The 18,390-nt window shown below is 36.9% G+C and overlaps 1 protein-coding gene across 1 annotated transcript; it reads left to right on the top strand.

The window, feature by feature from the left end:
• The first annotated feature begins 3,320 nt into the window (after positions 1-3,320).
• LOC113493911 (sterol regulatory element-binding protein cleavage-activating protein) lies at positions 3,321-17,990 on the top strand. The gene is made up of 22 exons (XM_026871943.1): positions 3,321-3,740; positions 3,812-3,930; positions 4,021-4,128; positions 4,576-4,684; positions 5,749-5,935; positions 6,390-6,535; positions 6,847-8,019; positions 8,500-8,708; positions 9,002-9,158; positions 9,266-9,359; positions 9,878-10,038; positions 10,747-10,820; positions 11,384-11,421; positions 11,793-11,923; positions 12,715-13,105; positions 13,744-13,936; positions 14,244-14,357; positions 14,985-15,094; positions 15,323-15,470; positions 16,259-16,404; positions 16,730-16,850; positions 17,266-17,990. Exons 1-22 carry the CDS (start codon positions 3,622-3,624, stop codon positions 17,397-17,399), a joined length of 4,182 nt encoding a protein of 1,393 aa, XP_026727744.1. The 5' UTR covers positions 3,321-3,621; the 3' UTR covers positions 17,400-17,990.
• The last annotated feature ends 400 nt before the right edge of the window (positions 17,991-18,390 follow it).

Genomic DNA, 18,390 nt, shown 5'->3' on the forward strand with positions numbered 1-18,390 from the left:
TATCTTCTGGGTGCCCGATGAGGAACTTTCACAAAGTATCTCAGATGAAAAAGAGGCAAATACAAATACGCGAAAAACGTCTAAACATATTTTCCGTTACATTAATGTTGTTTCCATCGCGCTTTATGGTACCAACTTAAGAAGTAGTTTCTGCATTCCGTTTGCAAAAGCTTTGTGTTCTCATTATGAAATACTTGTACTTTTACTGTAAGTACAACAATAATTACAATAGAAATAGCAATCTGACTTACCCTGATACAGAAGAAATAATGTAGGTAAGTACCTACCTAAGTAGGTATAAGTAATTGGGGGGATAAGAGATTGCCTAGGAGTAAAAGCATATGACACCCACAAATACCCGGTCAAGTATGAGGTGGACTCGCAACACAGAGCGTTCCACATAAATTGGCTAAAGAAAAACAAGTCCTTTGTGTAGCCAACAGTTTATAGTTATACCACGGCCCAGGAAATTTATAACTGTATAAATTGCCGCTTAACTATCATTTTTAGCATTTGTATGGGCAGCATTAAAAATACCATTATCATTTCCCTGCCCTTATCCCAATTATTATATTTGGAGTCGGCGCAACATGTCATTTTCTTCCATACCTTCCTATCGGCCGTCATCTCACAAGAAACACTCTTTACAGCCATATCGCCTTTCCACGACCAAAGAAACGATGGATGGATTGTGTATCCATCCATAGTTTCTTTGGTCGTCCTCTTCCCTTATATCCATCCACATCCATGCTTAACGCCTTCCTCAAAGGCAGCAATAAAAATACCACATCTGTAAAAATCAAGTGTCTACCTAGCAAGTTTACGAGATACAGCCTGGTGACCGATGGACAGCCTTACTAATAATTCCGTTTTTACCCTTCGGTTGCGAAACGTTAAAATACTTCTGCAGCTTCATCAGCAATCCTATCTTCTAGTGTGGTTTTATTATACGTTTGCCATCAAGCGAGTACGTCTAAAACACATTTACTAATGACATAGGTAATGTAGGCTTTGGCCCATAATGTATTACAGATCACAAATCGGTCAATAGATTGTTCAACAATAGGACGGCATGTATGACAGGATTGAGAGACAGTTAGTCCGTTTGAATGCAATAGTGTGGTTGTATTATGAGTGTGCATTCAGGCTGACAGCGAGTGCTAATTAATAACTTGATAATAGGTGACTTCTGTGGTATGAAACCGAAATGACAGGATTAAGATAAGTCTCTACAAAATGGGCACACCTCGAGTTTACTACCGCAGTAGCCATCTATTAAAATATTTCTCTACCTATCACCCTTCATGAGACGCTGCCTAGTGACAGATGAACGACCGTCAGAGGAGCTTAATAGGGTTTCATTACTACCCTTTAAACCCCAAAAACCCCAATTCTGAGATTTAAACTTGAAAAGTCTTTATAAAATGAATGAAATCAGGCGAGAGTCATTCCAAAACTCACCATGTGCCATCTGTGTAAGTAAGATTACTGAAACAGATAGATTTCGAGCATTCCATGAGACGGCACAAAACATTATCTACATGAACAGAATGTAGTACAGCTGCATGTATACCCAAAGTATAAGTGACAAATTACATCAAAATCCGTTCAACCGGCACGACCGCGACGTAATGGAGTTAAAAAAATCATCCACCCAAACTTTGCCATTATTCTGTACATAAATATCTACCTACATATGCTAGCCGTTATTGAAATTTTGCATTTAGGTTGTTAATATTTTTTCGTAACTTGATTAAACCCAACATCCCGAAATTCGCGCTATTTCTGTTCGTATTACATTTTCATCATCTCCGAACTTTTCTTTTTTTGTTCGAAACCGAATGGATAGGAAGAGGAATGCTTAGAAATGCACGTCCCTAAAATAGAGAACGACTGTATGGTGTCTATACTCTACCTATTTTAATCACCGAAACATTATGCAATGATGAATGTTAATTTGAGAAAATTAATTTCCTAATAGTGTCTTCCTTCACTTCCTTGGAATTTAACGTCCGTGCGAATGCTCGACGATGTTTGACAATGTTGTCATAATGCTAAACTTTCCGAAAAAACTAAATTGAACCTTTTGTTAAAATGTCACACATGCAACTCATCGATGTAACATTTTGTAGAAATTAGTATGATAAGAATGAAAGCGGCACCTTGTGATGTTACAAGTAAAAGCTATAGTCTTTACCCACTTACTATTATATTTCAGCGCCTATACGCAATTAAACATTCCTAACCATTAAATTACATATCTAATTACTAGGCACAGTATTGATTTTCAGAAAATATGAATAGTCAATGTAAATGCGAAGTCAGCAATGACCACTTGCCTAAAAGTCTTTGCTTACCAAGCCTTTTTTTTCAAAGACACGAAAAACTGTAATTGTCTCCTTAAAAACATGGCTGCTTGAAAACATTATAATATACTAAGGTAGACACAAGTTAGCCGAACCGTCCCTGAGCGTGCTATATCCGTGTTATATCATATCATTTTTTTTAACATTGCCATGTTTATCTCACCTAGCTCTTTTGTCAAATCATGTTTTGCAAGTCATTTTAGAACAAGTTCCCGGTTTCAGTTGCGCTGAATTTTTGCACGCATAATTATGTGCTCATATGAATAACAAGGAGCTGACCTGGTGCCATGCAGGGTGGCCATAGCCCCATAGGAGCTCCTCTCTGAAACATTTATGCTGAAAACTGCAATAATATTAATTTGCTACCTAGCTTAGATAAGTAAGTAGATAGATAAATGTGATAGGTTGATACCCAATATAAAATTTACATCGTTATTTTTTCCTGTAATTTAGTTTTAACTCATATTGCTTGATAGTATAATTATGGTTTAGCGATTAAATTGCGTATGATAATATCTTGCAACAAGATAAGACATATAATCACCTCTGATGATTGATGACGCATGCCACTCGACTGTTCGATAAGAACAGGTGGCAAAGAAGTCGAAAACTAAGAACAATTAATGATAGGTTAGGTATTTCATTGCAATCTGCCCGACAGCTATTAATGACATTGAGGCCAAAGTTTATTTTTGCTTCATAACATTTTACATAAAATAATTATGAATAAGAAAATATTTACAGTCTTGATTAAACGGTTTACTTAAAAATAATCTGAATTAAGAGGCCATTGTAATAACCTCGACAACCAATTAGATTGGTTAACCATTACAATTTTTAAATTTATTATTATTTAACTGTTGAATTTATTTATCTTTTATCGACATCAATATTTCTACCAGTATCCGAACGCTTTTCTAATCTGTGGCATGAATCATAAATGTCAAAATGACTCAATGGCAGTAGCAAAGTAAACTGTCAAAATTGCGTGGTTGCTTTGGTTGATGTAATACCTAATAATTGGTAATAAGTGTACAGTGTTAATAGCGGCATGCTCGTGCATGATGCGAAATACCATAGCATTCGTGACTATTACTACAGCACACGCGATCGACCGCAATAAATGCTCCTTTGCTAAAATACTCGCATGTAAACAACGTTTTGAAATTTGCAAGTGACGACGAACGCTCGTGCGATGTTCTTGAGATTAGTAAACGCAATTTCTCTTACTATCAGCGAGTTTTGAGTGACAACGATGGCAGGGACCACTCTGCCTGAGAGGGTGGCGCAAATATATTACACTTACGGCCTGTTTTGTTCGTCTTATCCCATAACAGCCGTCACATTAGTATTATCAGTCTTATTACTTTGTTGGTGAGTAATATTAATGCACGGGAAGCAAGTATTCTGAGTAGTTGCCTTGCTGACTTGTCTATTTTTTGCAGTTATCCGCTTTTGAATGTGCCTTTACCTGGGAACATACCAACGGTTGTAACATTACCGCTACATGAAAATGATATCTTTGCTTCCTCCAAAGACTGCAGTCAAAACAAATGTATACTAGGTAATAAATACACGACTAAATAAAGGGTGTTGTTATTATCGATCTCGAAAAAGATATTATTTCTAATAATGTAATTATTTATTTTTACAGAAACATCATCACATATAGATATCCTGTTCAATGAAACACAAAAACTTCCATATATTTGGGCAAAGGACAAGCCCCTGTTGTATGTCCAACAGATTATTATGAAAATAGGTAAATAAAAATCCAAAGTGATTATGTTCTTATCTGATTGTTTTAAGGAAGTGTCAACTCTATCATTGATAAGTCACTAAACACATAATTACAACTTGAAGCTAACCTTAAAAAGAGTGGATTTATTATATGATGTTGTGATAGCAATTTTATGAAGATTATTATTATGCCTGCTGTAATGTCTCAGAAAATAACAATATTCGTTTACAATAACTGACCCATAAACCATAATAAACTTGCAAATTCTATTAGTCATCCCATTATTTCTGAAGGCTAACACTAATGTTGTAGGTAAATGAAAAAAAAATAGTTTATTTTTAAAAGAATCAGAATTTGAAAGCTGAACTAAGTAAGTTCCAGGCCGTCTAAAAATCAATTCAACTTCAATGTTGTCTAAACTAAATTGTTCTTTTTTTATATCATAAATAAATGATTAATCAATTTCAGGTGTATCTCCTTGGAATAACAATTTAAAAATGTGGGATGCATTTAGAGCACCTTTACAAGAAGTATTTCGTTTGTTAGAAACTATAAGGAACCATGAAGATCCTGAAACGTGAGTATTTGTACAGTTATAGCCAAAAAAAATGCAAATTTTCATTGTGCACTAGATTCTAACTAATCTGAGTCCCTTCATATCTAGATGAACTTGTGTAAAACTTTGAAAATACAGAAATACTTAGTATGTAAGAAGCTTTCGTGCTTGTAACAATTAAGTACTACATGTTACTGCATGCTCACTGCAAATTGAGGATTTGTTCAGACATATCATTAATATATAATAAGCCAAGCGTAATATGATAAATCAAATGAGAATCAACACTGCCTAAACTTGTTTAAATACAATCATTCCACAGTTTGTGTATTATTAATTTGAACATAATGAGTAAAATTTTATTATAAAAGCTTTTCAATTTCTCAATGAACTGTATTTTTATATAATGAATACACACCAACCAACCAAAATACGCTTTGAGAAATTTTGGGACTTGTAAACTAAAAAGATGAATAGCTTATAATACTTTTATGCAATATTACATTTGAAATATCATGGTATTACAAAAACAAATATTGCTATTGCGAATGTTGACTTTCGCCTTACCAAAAGCCATGTGCATTTATAAAAAGTGTGTCAATTGCAGCTTATGTCTAGCCTGAGCGACAACCTTTCATTTTCTTTCATCTTTGTGTAGCAATTGCAAAATAAAGTCATTATTGTAATACTTGAGTACTGTTTAAAACTGCTGTGCTGTAAAAGAGTTTAACAAGACAAAAATAATAATTTGAATATTAATTGAACTAATTCATTGAACATTAGGCTAATGGGCGAGATATTTTTAATGAATATTGTTTATAGCTGAGTTCCATGCGGCCCAGTACAGAGATTCGTGAAAGGGTTTGGGGGAGGCCTTTGCCCAGCAGTGGGACACAGTGGGCCAGATAGAAAAAATAATTTTAGTAAATTATCGCTTTCTACAAGTATTCTGCTTGAATACCTTAGTGCTATGCCCAAATACGTAACTAATATTTTGGATTGACGAAATCTGAATTGAAAATCAAAAAATTTTTGGTCTGTGATTTTTTGCTAAGTTTTTATTGGTGTGGTAATATTTGTTGCAGAAAAAGCACTCTACTGCAACATTGCTACCAAATCGGGGGCATTAAACGCAGAGACAGTAAAGCTAGCATGGAACGCGTTCTGCCTGAGTACAGCTGCTTGATGCTATCACCCGCGAACCTTTGGCAACAAAATCTACAGTCATTTTCACTCGATGCAAATATTGTAAACACCGTCTATAACTATCAGGTATGACTAGTTACTGAATAGCCGGTTCATAAACGTGTTACATATTGCTTTACATCCAAACGCACATTACGAAGTTATGTGTCGTAATGCTTGTAGGAAACCACCGCTAAACAATAATACATTTACTACTTCTGAATACTACTACTTTATCCAATTCTGGCCTACCTATGCTTCGAGCGAAGATTATTTCACAAAAATATTGTCGCGGGTGGTTTTATAAGCATTTAAGTCACATGCACAAGACACTCAGACGCAGGACAAGCGTTTGAGGATCACACAAAGACTTGTTCTACTCGAGGATCGAACCCGCGACACGTCGCGCTCGTTGGGTTTAGTATTTATTTCCCAATAAAATTTAATTTCAAAAATAAATTTCAAATAATTTAATAATTCTTACTTTATTTATATTTTACAGTCAATGAACTGTATGTAACTGGTATAACATTGTTTTTAGAATATTCAAAAAGCCAAAGCTTCAATATCAGAAATGGCGTTCGGTATGCAGCTCCGAGAGACGGGCATCAAAAGGTATCCGCTGCGAGCTCGGCCACGTGTCTTGCAGTACGCAGTCACCATCTTCTATCAACAACCAGACCAAAGGTTAAGCAACTTCAACATCTAAATTAATTGTTATGTTTAAAAATTTACTTCCACAGTGACCGATGTGTCGCTGATCCCATATTCAGTATATGGCTCATGATTTGTATTAAAATATTATCTTAAAATATTACATAACTGTCCCACTGCCGGAGCTCCTCCCAAGTAAATAATGATTGAGCAACTATCACAAGTGTAAGCATCTTTTAAATATGAGCACTATATTGTTGAGTTACAGATGAGAATGCTTTAATATTTAATTTTGGGTTGAGCTTAAATATATTTTATTAAAATTTATATATTAATTTTTACAGATTTATCTCGTCTCTGACAAAGAAGTTAAGGGAGATGTATCCGTTATACCAAGAGACGCCGTACACCCACGTCAATGAGTTCACGTTGGTTTATTATCCGGGACAGTTTAACTACAGAGAATTAGTTCCACTAACTATAACATTTGTCGGACTTTTCCTCTACGTATACTTTTCTGTGAGAAAGATAGAATTCATAAGATCCAAACTCGGTCTGGCGGCCTGTGCAGTTCTCACGATTGGTGGCAGTCTAGCCATGTCTATGGGTATCTGCTTGTATTTTGGATTTTCTCTGAGCTTACAAGGCAAAGAAATATTTCCTTATTTAGTTATTATAGTAGGCTTGGAGAATGTATTAGTGTTGACCAAGAGTGTTACGTCTACTGATTCCCGACTTGACGTCAAGATCCGTCTCGCGCAGGGGCTCAGCAAAGAAGGGTGGTCCATCACCAAGAATCTGCTCATTGAAATAACGATATTAACTGTCAGCTTCTTCACGTTTGTCCCATTTATCCAAGAGTTTTCCATTTTTATGATAGTTAGTTTAATTTCTGATTACTTTATACAAATGGCATTTTTTGCAACAATACTCGGTGTTGATGTTCGCCGTATGGAATATTTTCAAGAACAAAACAATAAATTGCACCTAAAAGAATATTTTAACGCCAATAACGCATTAAATTGGAGGTTTAGCAAAAACTATGTGGAGGAAAACAGCTTTTCACCTCAAAGAATGACAAAGTCTAAATCTCACCCGAGGCTTAATGGTTTAGCGCATAACAGTCCGACAGATGTGGTGGCGAAAAGGAATTCTAGTCCGGGTCACCAAGATCACAGGGTGCCGAAGCGTATTCGCTTGGTGAACATGTGGGCGAGGACGCGCTTCTTCCAGCGCGCCTTCATGGTGTGGATGCTGGTCTGGATCTCCATGATAGTATACAACTCCGGGGTCGTGGACTACTTCATAAGCAACATAGACAAGCCTGATGCCGACGTCAACAGGAGAGGTGTGGAGAAGTCAGAGCCGAAACAATCGACGTACATATTTTACAATAACACCGATAGAAACCCGCTCGTGTTCCCGCCGCTTCTGGATATCGAAACCGAGAAAACTGTCGTCGATGCTAATGACACCATTATGCTTAAACATTTGCCGCACTCGCGCCCCTGGTCGAGGTGAGATATTAATAAAATTTTAACAGCATATATGTTATACTAAGCACAGACGGATATCTTATATTATTATATAACCGGCGTGTGTCTTAAGATTTAGTAATATAAAATTTATTTTTAAAAACATCCAACTCGTCATTTTGTTTGTAAACCTACCAGGCATAGATGCTTTCGTATTCATAAATGAAAGTGACTTATTTGTTTTTGTTCGCTGGTGCAATGGCTGGTATTAAAAAATCATGCAAGAGCCTCACGAAAGTTAAAAAATGTCTTTAATGATAAGAAGAAAAAGAAAAATACTGTCTGAAAACTAAAGGTCCAAACACAGTGACACTAGGACTCTCTCTTTATTTTAGTTGCTGACAGGAGCATTGCAAGCAATGACGCCACTGTAGCTTTCCTGTAAACTGTAGCGCTTCCTCTCAGTACTAATTTTAAGCACCGCTATGTTGTTTGATGAGCCTCTCTATAAATTCTATTCAGGTTATCATCGCACCACTGGTCGGCTATATTATCGCACTACAACGAGTCAGTCGCGGGGCGGCACGTGGCCGTGTTGCCGCCAGTGCTCGTCAGCCACCGCGTGGGCCCCGAGCTGGCGGCCGGTGTGCGCAACCCGGACGAGCGCGACCCGCCGCCGCTACGCTGGCAGGCCCTAGCAGCAGCGTTAGACCCCATCGATATGCTCCCCGGTAACACATCTCACATCATAACAATAACAGCCCTCTCTTCTCAAACACCCCCCTCTATCACAGTTTGTCTAGACCACGGTCATTGATACATTTAATATGCACGCTTTAACTCGTGTCGGACCACCTTGGACAAGTTTAGAGTTTCAACTGCAATTGCAGTTCTGCTAAGTACAGTCTTAATACAACTACAAAAACAAAGCGCTTTGTGGATTTCTGTGTCATCAAATTTAAACTGTTCTAAATAGTTTTTACTTTTTTTGACACTTGGTTTTGAGTATGTTGTCTTTGGGCAGATTTTGAAATCATCGAGGGAAAGGGCCCTCCGCACCAGTGGGGCAAAGGCTCGGACCTGCCGATATACCCTACGACACCGATGGAAATCCTTCTCCTAGCCATACTCTGCACCATAAGCGTAGCTGTTATCGCCTACATGATGGTTGTACTATACAGGTAAACACTAAATCTATCTATATCTAATAGGTAGTAACGTTTCTTTCAGGCGTTTTTTATGAAGCCCATATTGTTAACTAACATGTTAATTGATTTATGTTGTACAGATGTGTGTGTTCGCGTCACTATGCGGAGTGGCGCGCTTCTTGGAATGATGACGAGGAGTACAGAAAGATTGTGGCGAAGCAACCAGCTGTACAGGTACATACATTTAATAGAAGGTCACTTTGATTTTTTTTAGGCTGAAAAATACTGTATGCGTGAATTAGTATAAATGCACAAACTATGCATACAAACATAAAAAGCAGTAAGCAAGAACGATACTTAGCTAACCTACACTATCTCAAATACGACTGATAGATGCTGAATAGATAGTAGCTTACGTGCACCAAAAATACATGGCCTTGCATATAATATAAAGCAGCACCCAGATATAGCCCTGGTAGTCCTGGTATATAAGAAGGTATTGCATTTAACGTGACCTTGAACCAACCACTCAAATTGTACCTAGCGCGTCTTCGGTGAAATCTAGCAAAAATAAAACGTTCCATCATCATCATCATCTCAGCCTGTAGCTGTCCACTGCTGGACAAAGGCCTCTCCGTTCGTTCTCCAGCGCGACCGGTTCATTGCCACCTGCATCCAAGAAGACCCAACGGCTTTCACCGCTGTTAAATGTTCCTTATGCGGTGTCTATCAAGTTATGTCTATCATTCTAGTTGGTGATGGAGGCGGTACCTCTCGTGGTGTCGGGACACAGCCAGGAGGTGGAGTGTTTGGTAACAGATGGAGAGAAGGTTGTGAGTTCCTGTCTACAAGGCAACATCAAAGTATGGGACTCGCAAAACGGAGAGATTATTACTAACATCGATAGGGGGGCGTAAGTACAGTTCCTACATCTAAGAATAGATCAAAAAAGCAATAAAGACTCGCTAAACAAAATTTACCGTTAAAACTGTCTTCAATACACCGTCGGTAGTCATAGGATCACATGTTCGTAAATTCATCCTTAATGAAGGCTTTAAGCTGTTACCATTAAAAAAGCCCCGCAATTTCAATATTGTGTAGGACTTAAAACGTATTTAGAAATTGATTGTGAACTTGGATACTCATATCTAAACGCACAAGATCCATATTGTCTGTGAGTTGAGTAATTCATCCGTCTTTAAAAAACGACTGCTTGTCTCGATGTGTCCCTTACTGAATAATACTCCTTAATTGACCTTAAATAAATACCAGCTGCTTAATATTATCTTACTTTTTTTAATTATACTTATATTTCAAGTTCATTAAAGGCAATTATCAGTTAACTTCTATCTGGGGAATAAATATGGCCGTTAAAATATTTTCTAGACAAACGCTGTCAAAACGTCAAACATATTCGTCAGATAAAAGTTATCTGACGGTTGAAAAATCGGCCCTAAATGTCGTTAAATTACGCCAATAATGGCCAAAATGTAATTTAATGTTGTTTCTTTTTACTTTTTATGTTTCCATCTTGATTTGTGTTTACGTTTTTTATATCCCAATTCCTCTTCGATTAATATACTTTTGTATAATATATTAATAACTGTTTCACTTGTTACAGATTCTTCAAATTACAAAAGGAATTGTACGATAAAGTCTCTAAGAAACATAATTTAACTTATGAAGTTCGAGAAGGTGAGATCATGTTTCGTTTTATATTAATCATTTTAAATTGTATAAACATAACCATTGTTACTATCGTATCCAGATATCTCTATTTACTTGTGAGAGAGTAAAAGAGGGAGAGATACAAGTTACAGGTCTAGAAAATTTCAGTTTTTATTAAGTACGATACTTCAACATTAGCGATGTAAGGTGTTTGAATTCATTGCATTTTAGGTTTTATTTCCACCAGGATTTGCGTAGATGACATATCTGTGTCATTTTCTAATAGATTAAGTAACCTACCCTTGTACAGAGTTCAATTAAACAAGCAATTTACTTCTTGTTGGAAACATAGCCTAACTGTAGGATTATTGAACCTAACAATGTACCACTGCTGGCCAAAAGTCTCCCCCATAGACCTTTACACTTCTCTATGTACTGCCTAGTCTGGCCATTCTCCCATAAGCTTACTTACCTTTGCTTAGTTAGCTGATCGTTACACCACTGTTCCTTTTGCCAGCATCTTCGAAGTCGTCATTCCTCTGACACCCATTTATGAATCAATAAATGTTGAATTATTTATTTGATTATAGTGAACCACAGCCCTCAGTCATCCCCGCGCTCCAACGAGGTAAGAGCACTGTTCATTTTTTTTTTAATAAATAATTGTTGTTAGATGTTTTCATTGAACATTTTATCTAGAATTATAAGTATTCCGTGTATTGTGTATGTATGTGTGTACTTTACTTGTGTAAAAATTGGTTATTATAGCCATAGTGCATAACTATAGGCGTTTTCCTAGAAAATACATGATGATTATTAGGATGTTTCATAACCATAATTGACACTTTCACCTATAATTGACATTTTAGATAGTGACCGAAAAACGATTTTATGGGACTAGCTGTTCCATCAGGTTTATCAGATAAAGTATATATATTAATTACACAAAGTTTCGTCTCCGCGTAGATAATTAGAACGTTCATAATCTAATGTTTGCAGAATGTGCATCGGCTACGTAAAGGGCTCAGCACGTACCTCAGTGGGCTTCGGTTTCGTTCAGTGGCGCGCGACTCGCCGCCGCACCTCTCCGCGGCAGAAACTACCAAATATGACTTCGCTAAGAACTACAGGTATACTCATTAATACAAGATTTACTCATTTTACTTACTAGCTGTGTTGGCAGCTGCGTCTACTTGGTTGTCGGTCACAACATTAGCGAAGTCGGTTAAAAGTAGCCTTTCACATTTATAATATAAGTCTGAAGTGTTATGATAATAGCATTCTAACCATCATCATCATCGGCCTAGCCTTTGCCCAGCAATGTTGGGGTCGGCTACCAGTCCAACCGGTTTCAGATAAGTACCAGTATTTTACAAGGAGCAACTGCCTATCTGACCTCCTCAACCCAGTTACCTGGGCAACACGATACGCCTTGGTTAGACTGGCTGTCAGACTTTTCAAGCTTCTGACTACCTGTAACGACTGTCAAAGATGTAGGAATAACAGCCGGGACCCACAATTTAACGTGCCTTCCGAAACACGGAGGAACTCGTTATGACAAAGATGATCACGCATCTACGGACCTACCGCGTCAAGCATAGCTTAACCTGTGATCGAATCACTTATGTGGTTATAGCTTAGCCACGAGCTCCTCAATAGCACTCTAACCATATTAATGTATTGTAATATTGTCCTGCTATAGGGTCTCATAACGTGTAGGTATAGAATGAGCATTAAACATGCTTAATGGCGATTACAGTACAAATATCTTGGGGTTTAAACCCGCAACGAAGTTCGTACAAACCTGTCAGATATACTGCAAATTGCTTGCAATCGTCCCTAAAATCACTCGAGTTTCTATTTTGATTCCTTTGAACATTAGACAAAGCATATGATAATACCCCAACAACTTTGTTCACAGAAATTTATATTGCGGCGACCAACAAGACGTTCTATATAATTGTTATGAAGCTAAAGAAAATGTGGATACAAGTAATTTAAACATTAGCAGTAATCATATAGACGATAGTGTTAAGAATAGTGATAAAAGTGATGAAGACATATTCGTGTTTAATTCTAGTGAAAATTCTGTAAATACGCATAGTAATAGTAGTAAGACGTTAAGTGATCATGGACGTCATGGACGCTCAATGGAGGATGTGAGTCATGAGAATGTGAGTAACTTGGACTGGAGAGGTAAAGCTGTCAAAGAATCTCCTGTGTGGTGCATGGACTTTTGTAACGACCTCATCATACTGGGTTGTGCCGACGGCCGCCTCGAGTTCTGGGAGGCCAGTACTGGGAAACTTATGGTAAGTATTGCGAAACCGTTGTTTTTTTGTGGATCTTATGATAACGAAAAGGTATTTTGATACATTTGAATGAATTACTAACTTTCCATTTAGTTGCCAGTTATTACCAGTGTCATAGTCCAAAAATCTGTTGTCAAATGATGTAAAAGAGGACATATTACGTATAACGAATTATGATATTGGTAACTACATTATTTCATATGTGGGAAATAAATAAAAAATATATAAATTATATTACATAATATTTCACAACTTTCGAAAACGCCTTCTAGTCTCAAACTAAGCAAAGGTTGTATGATGAGTGCTAGACATCTGATAGACATTTGGTTTGGTTAGGTTTAGTCAGTAAGAGTCTGAAACTACACGTCCTCTCCCCCGAGAGGGCGGGTGTACATGAGGAGAGCCCGCTACAACAAAAAAAAGGCCAAGTATTAATTATATAGCCGTCAGAGCCTGGACTAACAGTCTAGGTTGGCTATTGTTAATATTATGGACTATTTTTATTTAACAGGCTTTATTTATTTATTTAATCATTTATGTGCTTTATTGTGCGTTTTGAACATTTTTTAAAGACTATTGGAGATGGCCACGTTTGAAGTTTACCAACTCATATGTAGTAGAAATATGTGTGTGTGTAGTGCGTGTGGTGGAGCGTGGAGGCTCGCGGCGGATGCGTGGCGGCGGGCGCGACACACGTGCGCTCGTTAGCGGGCGCGCGCCGCGTCTGCGTGGCCTCGCTGGCCGGACACCTCACGCTGCTGCGACTTGACGCCTACAACGCCGCCTCGGGCGCACACGTCGACTGGCAATTCAGCACCGCACACAGGAGAAGTAAACTTAACCTCTCTTTTAGCTCTTGTAATACCAATTGACACAAACCCGTTATTCTATGTTTATACTTTCTTTAAGGCTGTTACTTGTTTTGTTTTCATATAATATAGTCTTTTTTCTATTCTTAAATGCGAAAAAGTTATTATTTTTCGAGGAATAGTCCCCTACGTTACTTCAGGCTGATAACCTAATGAATACACTTCAGCACAGATTGTATGTATTACAACACGGATTGTCGTTTCGTCAAAGATGTAATTACCGTGATCACGAAGTGGAGTGGTAATTTGATTTTAATATTATTTTTCAGCGCACAAACGCACGGGTTCTACGGGCTCTCTGCGAAAGGCTCACACACCGGATGACGAGTCGATGCGAGCCAGAATGAGTTTCTCATACGAGTCTGATATAAGTGATGGAGAAGGTAAACGAATTCAAATTATATCATTAAAGCTAAGCAGCTCTAAAGCTTTAAATGTACTTGTAGGACATTCGGATTTTTTTCGACCAGTAAAATGACTACGGCTATCCGTCTTATATAAGTGAACGATCGGTCAGCGTTAAAATAAGAAAAACGTTTATTTCAAAATGGGCCACTTAGTAACATGTTCGGAAGTCAAAGAAAAAATAAAAAAAATAAACATCACTCCTTTTCACCCGCCGGCTGCTTACTCTAGCGGTTTAGCCGAAATCCACAGACTGATTTCGGCTAAACGTTCTCAGGATCGTCCTTATAATATTTTAGCTTACATAAGATACGCAACTTAACTTATAACTTTCGATCAATCATCTGAAAAGCTGGCAAATTGAATTAAATGTCAAATTATCAACTTTTGTTCGTGGTCCTAAAGGCTATAAAAAAGAAACAAATAAGGACTATCATAACTATTTAAAAATAAGCCTGTGGACAGCACCACCACATCACCTGTTGAAATAAATTTTCGTTCCCTTAGGTGTTAAGATTTCTACCCTTTTTGTAATCCAATGCGAGTGACGTTGTCCAAGGCTTTAGACTAACTAAAAATGTAATAGGCTCATTTCGTGGTTCCAGAAGTGGTATGCGTCAGGATAGCACAGTGTCGACCTCACCAGCAGCCCATCACTGAGATGCATTCTGAAGGAGGGCGCATACTTACCGGTGGCCAGGATCATGTTCTCAAGGTCAGATTTATTTGCTTACATAAACAATAATATTAAGAACATAGATGAATAGAATAATACTAAATCAAATTAATGTAGCAAAATCATAAAATTTACACACTTGAACTTTTAGTTTACAAGGACAGTCTCCAACAGTTTAAATATCGCTCAAATTACTATAACGTAAAGTTAAAAAAACATTCTACCTGGGTGATGAAAATTTTAATAAACCATGTTTATATTTTGTAGGTTTTCTCCAGTGCAGATTTAAATCCACTGTTCACGTTGCATGGTCATTGTGGGCCAATAACGAGTTGTTTTATTGACCATGCGACACCCACTATTGCTGGCAGTGGGTCGCAAGATGGATTATTATGCGTATGGGATTTACATACTGGTGAGTTAAATATGGCTTTTTGAAAAAAAAAGTGCGATTTGAAAAAAAAATTGGGCATCTACCAGGATAATATAGCAAAAGGGTACGGTATTAAGCTGAAAAAAAAAACGCGTCAAAGATGGTAAAACGTATCAAAACGTCAGTTTAACTTACGGTATCATCTTTTCCTATGGCCTTAGATTTATTTTGTGACGTTCGAATGTGCTACTTCGGAAACCTATTTAGAATATTTTTTTTATTGTTTCTTTCACATATGTTTCAACGAAATAACATAATAACTCAGACATGATATGTCTACCTTTTAAGGTTCACGCACAATAACCACTTCTGTTACCAATTTATTTTATACTTTCATCGCAAACGCTGGTTTAACCCTACGACTTACATCAAAATAATGTTCTACAATATTGTACACCATAAAAAGATCTACAAAAAAGTCCGTGAGAGCATAATAATATGTTTATCTTTAAGGTTCACTCACCATAACCACTCTTTTGGCTATTAATTTTATTATAAAACAAAACATTTTTGCGAAGCTGTTTTTGTTGAGATGGTACTTATCCTTATCAAAATAAATACATATAAAATTTTTCTTTCAAAGGTTTATTCCAAAGTTGTTTCATAACGATGGTATGAATGCTTATCAAAATAAAGAACGTTAAAGAAATATTGTAGCGTGTATTAGCATTGCTTCCGTGCGAATCCGGGGCGGGTCGTTAGTGGTAAATATTTCACTCAGTTTCCAAAAGGTGTTTTTGTCAAAAATATATATATTGTTTCGATTTCAGGTGCTTGCCTATACAGCATGCAGGCTCACGACGGGGCTGTGACGTCACTCGCGTACACTGCGTCGTATGTAGTGTCTGCCGGCGCGGACGAACGACTGTGCATCTGGGACCGCTTCCAAGGACACATGCTGAACTCTATTCACATAGTAAGTACAACCGAATTGTATGACTTTTAACGGAAAGTTCCAGTCATATTTCAAATTATACTTTTGCCCATGATAATTAACAACTTTTTTAAGAAAACATTAATTTCTACCAATCTATCCAATTAGTAAGACAATAAAAATAAAAAAAGATAAATTCAAAAATAAATTGCCTGCGGTTAGACATCCTTGGTTAACACCGAATTTAAGGTGTGGTCTCTATATATATCCTTTGCTAGGCCAACTAGTAGTTTTTGAAAATGTTGCTTATTGTTCAGTGCATACAAATATTACAAATGCCTTGTTTTAAAGCTCCGTATTTGTGCAGGGCTTGAACTATATGAGCCGCATGCTGCCGCTAACGCACACGATGCTTGTGATGGGTGACCGCAGCGGGCTCACCGCGTACGACCTTAGCAGTGGTGACGTCATACGCCGAGTTCTCTTGGGTAAGAACTGCTTTACATTAAATTTCCTATATTTTGAACATTACATAAGCTTTAAACTAGTATTTGTCGACCTTTGTAGTATTATGTTTTATCTACTCTTAAAAGCGTTTTGTAGGGAAACTGCAGTTTTTAATCAAAAGATCACAGCCTGTTCACATTCGGCAACTGGCTGTACCCTACTGTCCTCAACACGGCCTATGGCTTTATACCGCTATATTGTTTCTCGCCATATTCCGAAGTCGATTTATTATAAAAGCACAAAATTTAGAAAAAAAAACAATTTTGTGATCTATAAAAATACACCGGACCTCAGAAATAAATTATTTATTAAGTTTGTAGGGATAGTAGTTTGTGCTTTGTACAGAACATGGGCTCGTAGTTATTTACACAGGCTAAATGGATTATCATATTCCAGGGCAGAGCGACGGATGTATCTTCGTGCGACAAATATTACCATTGAAGGATGCGATAGTCTGTGACTATGCCAATCAACTACGCATCGTTCGCTTCCCTCTCGTGTCAAGATTAAGTGATATGAAGAACGAATAACTCAACACGACCAGATAAACACACTTTATATAATCATTACGATATCCAGTGTACAACGCTGATGGTATACCTGAACGATAGACTTGAACTGTGTCTTATTAAACTTCGTATATACTTCACAAATACTAGCTAAAGAAATACCGTCGATAAACTGTATTTAAAAGCTGTTTCCAAGTTATAATGTTATACAATTAATTGTTGACTATATTTAATTTTACATGTGTTATATAATAACTATCACCAAACTACAATCAGAAATGTAATTATGGAATAATCTGTAAATATATTTTTAAGCTCGCTAATGTCTACTAGCATCTGATACTTGAAATGAAAATTAATTTTAATTGAATTTCCTTATAATCATAAATGTATTTTGTTAATGTTATACATGCTTTTATTAATATATATCGATTGTAAAAAAAAATCTTCCAAATACAATAACTGTACTAAAAAAACTTGTATCATAAAGGTAACTTTACAATGGGCTTGCAAGGGCAACACAACATGAAATAATAAATAAATATTGTTATTAGAAGTGGGTCACTTCGGCAGCAAAGGTAGACACTAAATTAAAACACACTTTGGTATATATCAATTTGTTTTTCTTAACCTCACAATTAATTGCACAAATTTTAAAAACTGCTAAATACATTTTTATAAAAGTATTTTGGGCACGGCTTATGCATAAGACTGATCCATGAGTACAATTTATAGATATATTGTGTGAATCGTCGAAAATATCAAGCAAGTACAAGAATGCCCATTTGGTAGTAATACTATCGCTTATGCGGTATGTCATAGTACTAGTTCTGTTCTAGGCCACGCTATTATAAGCTTCTAATAATCCTGATCAGAGCAATTGCGGACTCCAGCTAGTTAATCCACATATTTTGAGTACTGTTTCAATAACAGCTTCACGAAAAAGCCTGATACATCATGGCTCAGCCTGTTCCGACACTTGTACATTACACACTAAAAAGGAGGTTTAAAT

Source organism: Trichoplusia ni, chromosome 5 (assembly GCF_003590095.1).
Source record: "Trichoplusia ni isolate ovarian cell line Hi5 chromosome 5, tn1, whole genome shotgun sequence".
Taxonomy (NCBI): Eukaryota; Metazoa; Arthropoda; class Insecta; order Lepidoptera; family Noctuidae; genus Trichoplusia; species Trichoplusia ni.

What these genes read in the sequence shown, in the direction of transcription:
- LOC113493911 (XM_026871943.1), top strand. Translation starts at nt 3,622, where the DNA reads ATGGCAGGGACCACTCTGCCTGAGAGGGTGGCGCAAATATATTACACT. An exon ending in CACTCGCGCCCCTGGTCGAG is followed by an intron (nt 8,020 to 8,499) that starts GTGAGATATTAA and finishes AATTCTATTCAG; the next exon opens with GTTATCATCGCACCACTGGT. An exon ending in CATCCCCGCGCTCCAACGAG is followed by an intron (nt 11,422 to 11,792) that starts GTAAGAGCACTG and finishes TAATGTTTGCAG; the next exon opens with AATGTGCATCGGCTACGTAA.